Source organism: Oryzias melastigma, linkage group LG6, assembly GCF_002922805.2.
Source record: "Oryzias melastigma strain HK-1 linkage group LG6, ASM292280v2, whole genome shotgun sequence".
Taxonomy (NCBI): Eukaryota; Metazoa; Chordata; class Actinopteri; order Beloniformes; family Adrianichthyidae; genus Oryzias; species Oryzias melastigma.
In genome coordinates this window covers 12,513,371-12,524,795 of record NC_050517.1, presented here as the reverse complement: position 1 = coordinate 12,524,795, position 11,425 = coordinate 12,513,371, and the positions used below count along the sequence as shown (strand labels likewise).

At 38.0% G+C, this 11,425-nt stretch overlaps 1 protein-coding gene across 1 annotated transcript in view; it reads left to right on the top strand.

The window, feature by feature from the left end:
- The first annotated feature begins 373 nt into the window (after positions 1-373).
- The window catches only part of srpk2 (SRSF protein kinase 2), a 64,416-nt gene continuing 53,364 nt past the window's right edge, over positions 374-11,425 (top strand). Inside the window, exons 1-2 of the mRNA XM_024281240.1 lie at positions 374-506; positions 765-831. Of these exons, the coding sequence (XP_024137008.1) occupies positions 491-506; positions 765-831 (83 nt within the window). The 5' untranslated portion in view covers positions 374-490. The remainder of the gene's footprint in view (positions 507-764; positions 832-11,425) is intronic.

The window sequence follows — 11,425 nt, the reverse complement described above, 5'->3', positions numbered from 1 at the left end:
GAAATATATTTATTTCAATGTGTTCGTTTCAACCAAATAAATTATGATAATTAAATATTTCATGAATTATTTAAATGTAACTTTAATTGCTCTTTTCGTATTTTAATGTCACGTGTATTGTAACATTTATTTATCAATTTTATTTATTTAATTTTAATTTTCAATTATTAATGACGCATTTATTTAATAATTTTAAGCCATATATATATATATATATGTATATATATTAATTTGTCTCTTTCGGTCCACCATAATTTTAAGCCTAATTTACTTCATATATGTTCTCCTTTATTGGGAAAATGCATCAGTACATGTTAAAACAATTTACATCAGTTGGTCTTTCATGCAATTCAGTCTTCAAGCGACAGGGGGAGCTCGTGTCCTCCTCAGCGTGTGGCTGAGGCAGTGTGAGCAAGTGAATGTAGAGGGAGAGCATCCGGCTGCTGCTGCCGCCGCGCTGGCCGCTTCTGCAGAGGGAAGAGGAGGAAACATGAGCTCCAAGAAAGGTCCGTAACTCTCAGCCTCGGGCTTAGCATTAATAACCGCCCGAACTTTAAGCCTAACGCGGCGCCGGCCGGAAAGCACGGTGCTAAATCTCCCCCCAGAGCATGCTAAACTACGCTACGTGACCCTTGGCAACCAGCTTTAAAGCCCCGATGATGATCTGTGCTTGTTCTCTCTTCCAAATCCCCCCTCCTCCCTATCGACACCCTCTCCCCGGACGCCGACGGTGCTGGCGACCCAACGCAAACTTCTCCCAACAGTGATGGCCATCCAGGCGAGGAAGAGGAGGCCGAAAGGAAAGAAAGACAAAGCGGGTCACCAGCGGAGGTACGCGGGGCGGCGGCGGCTGGCAGCTGGGTACCGCGCTGAGACATACAAGGGGGGATAGGAGGGACCGAAAATGTTGGCGCGCGGGGATGTAGTTTGTTGACAGCGGAGTGCCCGCGTGACGCCAGGCTCGTGCTTAAATGTGCGCATTTTGACCCGAAAACTGAAAAGTTGCCTTAAAAAAGGCGGAGAACTTGAACCATAACAACGTGTTTAAAGAGACCCCACCTGACTCCAGTGAGGTCAGTGACGTCCCGTGCAACGTTTACGCCATTAACACCCCGAATGTTGTTAGCTTATTTTCTATATTCTTTAAAGTGGGGTTTTCATTCGACAGACGTAAAGGTTAATTGTCGCGTGATGACTTAACGGCCTCCCCTCACACAGGCGGTGTTTGGGAACTGTCACATCTTCTTATGTAACTTTTCCCGTCTCTGTCACAGCATTGTTTTCCGCTGGGTGAATGTGGTTTTGTCACGCGGGCTGAAAACAAACAAACAAACAGAAGCCGTCTCATCCTAGCTGTGTTCCCACCCGCGTGCCCGCCCGCCCCAGCGGTGGGGGCGGCGGCGCAGTGGCAGAGTGGGGGGGCTTTCTTCATGGCATCATGCTATTGGCGTGACGTCATCCGTAGTGAAAGGCTGGAGGACCACCCACGTGGGCTGCTGGAAGTCACCATTCTCTGAGACGGTTCAAAAATACTCACGATTATCATCACTAATATTCATTTTATTTATTAATATTTATTATTGATATTAATTATAACAGCTTTTTAGCTATATGCAGATGACTACCTGTTTTTACTTTTTAAACCTTTATAAATAACCTATATGAGTCCCACTCCAACTATTTATTTGTGTTTCGTAAATTGTTTCCATTGGGCTTTTAATTTTGCAGTTTTTAAGAAAAAGTCAATTTTTCAAGACACGTTTTCTGCAGCAGCAGCTAATGAGAAATTTGCTCTTAGGTGTGGGCGGGACTGTTGGCACGGAAGTAAGCCTACTTTGATATCCCAGCATTCCTTGCTTGTAGCTTACATACCCTCACAACCCTTGGATTTAATAGGACAACCCAAGCTGTAACAGAATGGTACCCCGACAGTGTTGCCACAGGTTTATGAAAGCTTATGCGGGAATTTAGCCAGTCACAATCAAGAAATCGTACTCAAAGTTTTTAGAAAGTGCTGATTTCATGACAGGAGCCTGCATGCCGATAGAGGTTTGAATGCGGGCAGCATTTGGCCACGGACCAGACTTTGGACATCAAAAATCAACAAACCAGGCTTGTTTGTAACTTTTATTCAAACATTACTAAAGCTTTCATAATTTGTATTGAGACAAAAATTTGGAAAATTTATTTGAGAATTTATTTATTTTTATTATTATTTCAACTCTTTACAGCTGACAATGGAATGTATATAATATTTATAATAACATTGGGGCAGCTGTGGTTTTGAGGTCTGGCAGTTGACCCTCGATCGGAAGATTACAAGTCTGATTCCCTCCTACTTTCTGTCATCATTGCCTGCGTGTGACATGACAAGCCTGCCTGCATGCGTGTGGTCAAAAACCCTTTCCCTTCCAAGCCAAAACACCTGCCAAATATTTGTGACTTCTTCCCTTAAATACAGAATCCCCCTACTGGGAGTAAGGTGAACTACAGTCACACATATGGCTACTATTTATATTTGGGGCGTGAGATCGACAGGTGGCTTGTAGTGGCATGGGCCATTTTGCGGCCGCTGTACTAGAAAGCGAAGCTCTCAATTTACGGTCAATCTTCGTTCCAGTACTCACCAATGGTCATGAGCTCTGGGTCATGACCGAAAGAACGAGGTCCCGACTACAAGCTGCTGAAATGAGCTTCCTCCTTAGGGTGGCTGGGTGCTCCTTTAGAGATAGGGTGAGCTCGGAGTAACTACTACTAGCTACTTCTCCATATCGAGAGGAGCCAGTTGAGGTGGGTTCGGCATTTGGTCCGGATGCCTCCCTGAGATGGTGTTCTGGGCATGTCCTACTGGATGGAACCCCTAGGGAAGACCCAAGACATGCTGGAGAGACTCCATCTCTTGACTGGACTGGGAACACCTCCGGATCCTCCTAGGGGAGCTGGAGGAAGTTACCAGGATAATGGAAGTCTGGGCATCTTTGATTAGATAGCTGCCACCATGACCTGGTCCCAGATGAGTAGAAGAAGAATGGAGGGAAAATGTTCATAGTCACTAGGTTTTTATTTTGGGAAATCAGTGACATCATATTTGACATTAAAAGAACACAGTGTCTGAATTGGTGCTAAAATCCAGGGCACTATAGTCCCAGACTATTAGGAATTATGGAATAGAGAAGGAATTCAGACATAGTTTAGGAGTGTCTCTTAGTATCATTTTGACAGTGGAACGTTTTTTATATTAGTCTTATATAGAATTAAGAAGTAAAAAAAATACAACACTCAATATAATGTTGACAAAGGTTGTTAATACATTTGATAAGCTTGTAAACAGTTTATTTATTTGGCCTTTGTAGATAATGGTCTCACTTTAGATGTTAATGAATCTTACTAAGCATTTAAAAAAAAAGCCTATTTGGCTTATTGTGCTAATTAATGTCTTCATTTAAAAACATTGTTAATGGTTGTTAATGTGTTAATAAAGCTTGTTAAGGAATCTTATTGTAAAGTATACTTTTGGCTTGGCACCCACCAGAGATTTGTCAGTGTAAACTAGCGAACTCTCGAAAAAGTCAGTCACTAGTTTTTAGAAAAGTAAGAGTATGTGAATTACTCAAAGATGTTTGAAAAGTTTAAGTAGAAAAATATCTGTTCAAAAGTTCATTATAACTATTCATTTAACCAGAGTTTCAGTATTTCTGGTTGCACTATCAAGTTTAATGCGTTTCAGGAACATATAAATATGTGCACTTTCCTGTATGTTCCCACTGAAAACAAAGCGTCTTTTTGAATAGTTATGTAGTCAGATGAATGTTTGTGTAAACCGTGCTGCAGCAGGTGCAAGTCAATGTGCTTTCACAAGACTTTGATGTCTTTGGATTTAAGGTAAATGTTGTTTGAAGTCCTTCACAAAAGTTCCCACAGAGAACTATAAAACATCAAACTGTAAAGAGGCTAGTCCATTTGATGAGGCCCACTTCAATAGGCTGTTTTGTAATTTACCTATTGTCGCACAAAAGAGATTAATTTCCATGTACTGAAGATAAATAGCAGTTGTTTATGAGAAGCACAGAAGCTTCTATTTCCTGTCTCTCATGACTGCAGAAATGTGAGGTTGCATGCTTTTTTTCATTTTAAAAAGTGTTGAGCTTTTTCTAAATATAGACCACTTCTCTAAAAGGTATCAAATTACTTTAGCATCTAAAAGATGGCTTGACCCTAAAAGGAAACAAACAAAATGACTGTTACTTTAAGATGTCTGCAATAACGTATGGGTTGCATGCTCAGCGTTGCTTTGATGCAAAACGTGTGCAGCACAGGATGACTGAGTTCAAGGAAATCTCACTGTGATGGATAAATTACCTGCTTTATAGAATTTCTAGCACATGAAAGCAATTAATTATGGAAATGGAGATTAATGAGGATTCTCACTATAAAATCGAGTGGAGAAATAAAATATTTCTACTTTCTGTGTATTGTTGAGGTCTCTTTGGTGATGGGGCAAAGAAGCCTCAAGTGTTGAGGCTGTTGCTGAACTATAGGACGTACTGATGCTGTGCAATGTGTAAGCCAGGGATCATGTAAAATGCTTGAATATGCATCTGGCTCAAAACTGTATGGCTGGATAGTTCCAGTATTGCTCACAGTTTCTTTTTTTTTGCTATGCTAATGTTAGTCTGGGGTTGTGAGGGTCTGTAAGCTAGAAAGAGTGTGTTAAAGAGATATTGGGATATCAACGTAGAGTTACTTCCGCTCCAAAAGTCCCACCCACAACCCAGAGGCGAATTTCTAAAGAGGTCCAGCTACTTTGCCGAAACTATGTCCTAGAAACGACACACCTTTTTTTTAATTTAAAAACGCATGACCATACTTAAAAGATCACTGGGAACACTAGTATAATACTGTAGATCAAAATATAGTTGGAGTTTGAAGATTTTTTTATGCCTGTAGCTACTATAATTCCAGTTATATTAAATCAAATTGAATTCTAATTTCCCAGTCCTTATATTCCTCTGTACAATAATATGATTTGAATCATTGTTCTGATGAGGTCATAGAACTGTCCAAAGTCTGGCCCATTGACCAAATTCGACCCACGTTCAATGTTCTACCAGTCCCTAGACACCTGTCATAGAATTAAAGATATGTGGTCTCCAGTACTTTCTATTGGAGTGGTTTCAGGATTTGTTGATTGTGATCGGCAAAATTAGATTATAAGCTTTTGTAAATGTGTGTCAACAACCTGGGGCTTCTTGGCTTAAAGGTCAATCAAGAAGAACAGAATTTATTTGTTTCTGCGATTCAAACCACAGTGGTTAGTACTTTACGTAACTATCTGCCTTATTTTCCTGTTTAAATGATTTTAATTTGTTTACATTTTATAAAATAATTCAAAAATATTAATATTATTAATTATTAGGGATGTGTAGTGGCAACAGTCTGCCAATACGATACGTATCGCAATACGCGTCTCACAATACGTATCACGATATATCCCACAACTGTACCAGAACAATTCTTTTTTACAATTTATATGACTTAGAAAAAATCTCTACCTGAAGATTAATGCACCCCTCATGTTAATAAAATGGTAAAAATTAATTTTATTGAACAATCACAACATTAAACAGTACAACTGTATCTCATATTGGCTATAAGTTGCTTTTACCCAAGCAAATACATTGTGCTTTGCTGCCAACTAGCGGTCGGGAGTTTAGGTGGAAAACAAAAGAAAGACACTGAACTAGTTTGCTCATGAATAATTTATGAAGTAAATATTGTCTTGTAAACATTTTAAATCGATACAAGTATCGCCAGATGAAATATCACAATACGTTTTCTATACCACTAATAATTGGATTGAAAATATACTATAAATGTGTAATATTTTTGTAATGTATATTACCTAGACTTAATGTAGACAAAATGTTTTTTTTTATGACAGACTTTTGATTATACAATTTATTTCTAGTCTTGAAATGAGACATTTGAGGAATTTGTAATGTGTGTATTGACTATTTGATTTAAAATAAAATTATTTAATATTCATGTAGAACACTCAAATTGCTGATGAGAAAGAAATATGTGTTTTTTTATTTGCGGTAGATTTTAATCTAGAAAAATGCATTATTGGAAACAAGCTCTCAACGTTGATCTTTTTCTACTTCTTTCACCAATCAAGTGCTTTCTTTGCAAGAAATGCTTATTTATAATTAATTTTAAAAGCTTATTAAACAGCCATGCTAGTGTTTTTTATTCAACTTATACAAGTACAGTAAAAAGACACGAAAGACTCTTCCCTTGTGGTTCATTAACATTTAGTCCGTTTGCAGCTGACAATCATTTTGATCACTGTCAAAGCTGATTGGAGTCAGTTCCAAAGCTGTAAAAGCAAATCAATCGGTGGACGTTGGAGTATGTGAAAGCACCGTGGCCTCCTATTGATCGGTGATCTTTCGTTGGTAACACGTCAGTGCCTGCATGTGCTCTGTCGTTAGATGAGCCTACTTCCTGTTGTCTTAGGACCAGAAACCTTTACCTTATTTGGAAAAGATGCTTCAACCAGAGCAGGATAAGACGTATTGTGTTTATAGGTTTGATTCTATTGTTTTTATTTCTACTATTCTCGTCAAATTGCTGAGGTTTCTTTCTTTGTTTTCCTTTCACTGCATGAAACAGCTGAATATAATATTTTTCATTAAACATATTCAAATCGACATATGCTGCTTTGCATAACATTTATTAATTAGTTTTACTACTTTGTACAGCCATCAATAATCTCTAAAATGAGAAAAGCAGCGCTAAAGATGAATTTTCATTGTACACTGAGCAGTTTTTCCCCCTTTTGGATCTGAGCATTTCTTTGCTCTTCAAGCTTTGTTCTTCAGTGCATAAAGTTCAGTGCCAGAGGCGAGGATTAGTGACGGACAGTCGAGCATGTTACTTATACTCAGCTGCAAATCTGGGTCTATTGACACCAGCATCGGCGTTATATGGTTGCTTGTGATTTACATCCGCTCTTTAGTTACAATCCCACAGAGCCCATAATCGTGGCTTGCTTTGGTCTCAGCCTGACTTCAGTATGGTTCTCAGCAGATGGATTATAGATCAAAAAGATTAAATTAGGGGACTAGATTTTTCCTTAAAGGCTCATCAACTGCTCTTCTTTCTTTCTTCTTAACCTTTATTTAACCAGGGGTGGATCCCGTTGAGATTTAAAACCTCTTTTTCAAGGGAGCCCTGGGGAGGAATCAATACAACAATAAAATACACCCCCCACCCCCCCATAAGTTGTTAAACACATTTAAAGACCTATGACTGAAATAAGAACCTGTTTCTTTAAGAAAATAGAAGTATATATTTTCAAAGTTATTTTATATTGAATTAACTTGTTTTGTGGTAAGATAGATCTTTCAATTGGTAGCTGTATTTTTAATGAGTAGAATGTGGACAGCAGTTGATGCAGCTCTGATTCCTGTTAGGTGGCCAGATGCATTGCGGTCTAGATATTGAGATAATAATTGGTGTAGAAGAGTGTAATTTAAGGTGTAGGAAGACCAGCTGTTTGGCGGTTGAGATTGTGGTCTAGGTGATAGGGGTATATCGGTTCATTTTGACAGCGATTCGATTCATATCGTAATTTGTGGTTGACAATCTGATTCATAGTTAATATTGGTTCATTTAGAACGATCTGATTCACTGATCTAAAATCTATCCAAGACACCTGTAACCAAAAGTTCAGAGATAAATACTGAACTGAGCAAGTGAAGTTTTCCAGATTCCTTATATTTCTTGGAAGATAATAAAGTGTAAATTAAAAATGAAATGAATCCATTCACATTTTAGTTTCATAAAGTTCACCCCACTCTTGTTTTTCCAAATCAAAATAATACAAAGGGAACATTATTAAAACATCCTACCACACTGTATGGTCACATATTTCCTAAATTCAAAGTGTTTCCACACATTGGACTGTAATGATGGTTTGATAATTTTATACCATAATACAATGATTTTCTTAAGTCATTCAGAGTCAACTCTGTCCATGATTATATATTACTTTTGGAACACTAAAAAGCAAATTATTTTTGAAATCGTAGTTATTTTTGCAAACTCTTTTTCATACCTTGAAGTAAAATGACTCGATCTCCGAGGGACCACCTTTCACTCCCTGAGGGCGCCACCCACTTCATGACGTCATCCCAGAGCCGTCTTCGTCAATATGTCACCCAGTTGATCATTACTAGCTTGAGCTGCTAGCTTTGCGGAGAAAGTGTTTGTGTTAGCCTGGGGGCGGAGTCGATTGTTCCTGGAGAGAGCAGTTCTAACCTTGTGACATCAGCATGTGAGGACCCGCTTGTTTTTGTGGGTATTGGAGGGGCTGCTGCAGAGAGGGAAGGTTTTTACTCAGGATTACCCAGAAATGTGTGAATGGATCAAAATACAGCTTTGGGGTTGTTTATAGTGAAGATTGAACATTACAATACACTTAAAGGCTCAAAAAGTGGATTTTTCATGGTGTAGTCTGTTTAATATAATTAATTTATTTCATTTTGAAGCAATTTTATAATGGTATGTTGCACAAATGTGAACCCAAAGTGCTACACGTAGAAGATACAAATAATTAACATTATGCTATGTAGCCAACGTGAAACTTTTGTTTTATTTTATGTCAACTATCCTGAGTCTGTAGAAGTCAGACCCATTGACTGTATGTGAGAACTGGTTGGAGTGATCCCTCCCCTTCTCAAATTCAAATAGGAAGTATCCACTGGTTCCAAGAAGCCAAAATCCCATAGACTTCTATATAGAAATAAACAACTATTACTCAATTATTCTGTCAGAATAATCATTCTTGCTCTGATACCATATAAACATGTTCTTGCTAATCCAGATTTTTTTTCATATTTTTTCTGTAGTAAAAAATATTCAAGTTATAAACTGACCAATCAGATGTCTCAAAAAAAGTATGTGGTTTCACGTTGAATGGTTGAATCATTTGATTGATGGATTCTTCCAAGCCTGCTTTCACGTAGTGGCAGTGTGGCCTTCCAGTAAGCTAACTCCTGATTGGCCAGATTGGTTGCCATAGAAACATTCACTCAGAAAGACTCAGACTAATCGCTTCTCACTGAGAATTTCTGATTCCAACGTGGTGACGTTCGTATTGCAAAAAAAAAAAAAAAAAAATGGTGCTAAGTTGATTTTTATGCTATTGGAACAGGAAGTAAGTCATTTTCTATTGGTGATGGCACACTGACTCCATCCAGATCTCATATACAGTCAATGGTCAGACCTAATGTGCTGATTCATGAAATCCTGTGTTTTAGAGTTTGCTTCTGTGTCTTCACATGCGGTTGTGCTAGGACTGCTGGGTAAAAACTCAATTCCAGTCAGCTTGAAAATTTACCCGAAAAGACTCGTGCAACAGTTTGCCACCAATCTGGAAACGTTTCACTGATTCAGATTCCAATAAGTTTCCTAAAAGCTGATGAGCAACACAACAAGCTGGAAATACAGACACAAAAATCAGTTTATCTGAAAGTGAAAGCATTAATCAACACAATCACACTATATAGTTTCCTTTACTCCAGTCATTGTAAGACTTCTCTCGGATATGAATGAGACAAAAATGAAAGAACGCTGAGTCATTCTGTTCTGTCTTCTCTGGTTTGACATGTCTCAGATCATTCATCGTTACAAAGTTAAACTACAGGATGATATTTGCCACTTCCTCCCTGTCTGAGTGGGCAGGTTTTCCCCCTGGTGTGTCTAATGCTAGAGCTGCTGTGGTCTGACAGACTAAAGTGAACTTAGATGTGGTCCACTTCAGTTTCATTCTCGTTATTTGACTTTTATCTTTACATAAGAACACTCGACAGGTGTAACCGAACAATAATCTGCTTTTCAGTTTAGGTGGATTTTGTTTTAGTAAATTGGATGCTTGTCTGATGCTGAGGGTTTTTTAAGCTTGTTAAGGTTTTTTTCCCCCATAACGCTTCTACATCCACGGCTCCCTCGAAATGACAAAACAAATCTGCACAAATAGGAGCATGAAAGTCAACTGCTGAGAACCAAATGGTCAAAACAGGACGTGTTCAGCTCCCGTGCAGGCCAGTTCTGTACTTAAAGGCCAGTGGATTGGAGAGGGGGACATTAATAGGACATGTAATTCTGTGCTGACAAGAGCTTATCACAGTTGGGGAGGATGGATGTGTACTCTGTGTACTGTCGCTCTGCACTGCCACCTTCTGGCTAATCTGGGGTAAGAAATGACTTCTGCTGTCATGAAGGAGGAATGTTTCACCTGTTTTTGTGTTTTCTGCAAACTTTTCTGCAGAGGGTCCCTCTAAAGAAAGCATTGGTGCTTAGTCATCGTACTGCAGTTCCAGAAGGTTGAAATATATTAAATGTATAAATGGGATATATTTAATGATAATTCTGATGAAAATCATATTTATGGTGTTTTTAGTATGTTCTTGTGGCATTTTTCCCACGATGGATGACAGAAATAATAAGAATTAAGCTTAAAATTGCACTTCTGAGTATTTTTAGGTCAAATATTAAGTCAGGAGCAGAAAAATAATGCCGACAACCAATAGGCAAATTTCTAATGTCTGCTCTGCAGAAACTACAGCCTAGAAAAAAAGCATATTTTTTTTATTATTGCCTTATTGACATAATCATAATTAAAATATCACTAACCGGATCAGAAAATCTTTGAACCGGATTAAAAAAAACTTTAAAACCAGATTGCAAAAACTTTGAACCTGATTGCAAAAACTTTAAACCAGACTGCAAAAAGTTTGAAACAGATTGCAAAAACTTTGAACCGGATTTGCAAAAACTTTGAACCGGATTACAAAAACTTTGAACCAGATTACAAAAACTTTGAACCCGATTACAAAAAGTTTGAACTAGATTGCAAAAACTTTGAACTAGATTGCAAAAACTTTGAACCCGACTTGCAAAAACTTTGAACCGGATTGCAAAAACTTTGAACCGGATTGCAAAAACTTTGAACCGGATTGCAAAAACTTTAAACCGGACTACGAAAACTTTGAACCGGATGACAAAAAGTTTGAACCCGATTTGCAAAAACTTTGAACCTGACTTGCAAAAACTTTAAACCGGATTGCAAAAACTTTAAACCGGATTACAAAAACTTTGAACCAGATTACAAAAACTTTGAACTCGATTACAAAAAGTTTGAACTAGATTGCAAAAACTTTGAACCCGACTTGCAAAAACTTTGAACCGGATTGCAAAAAATTTAAACCGGATTGCAAAAACTTTGAACCGGATTGCAAAAACTTTGAACCGGATTGCAAAAACTTTAAACAGGACTACAACAACTTTGAACCGGATTACAAAAAGTTTAAACCCGATTACAAAAAGTTTGAACTAGATTGCAAAAACTTTGAACCCG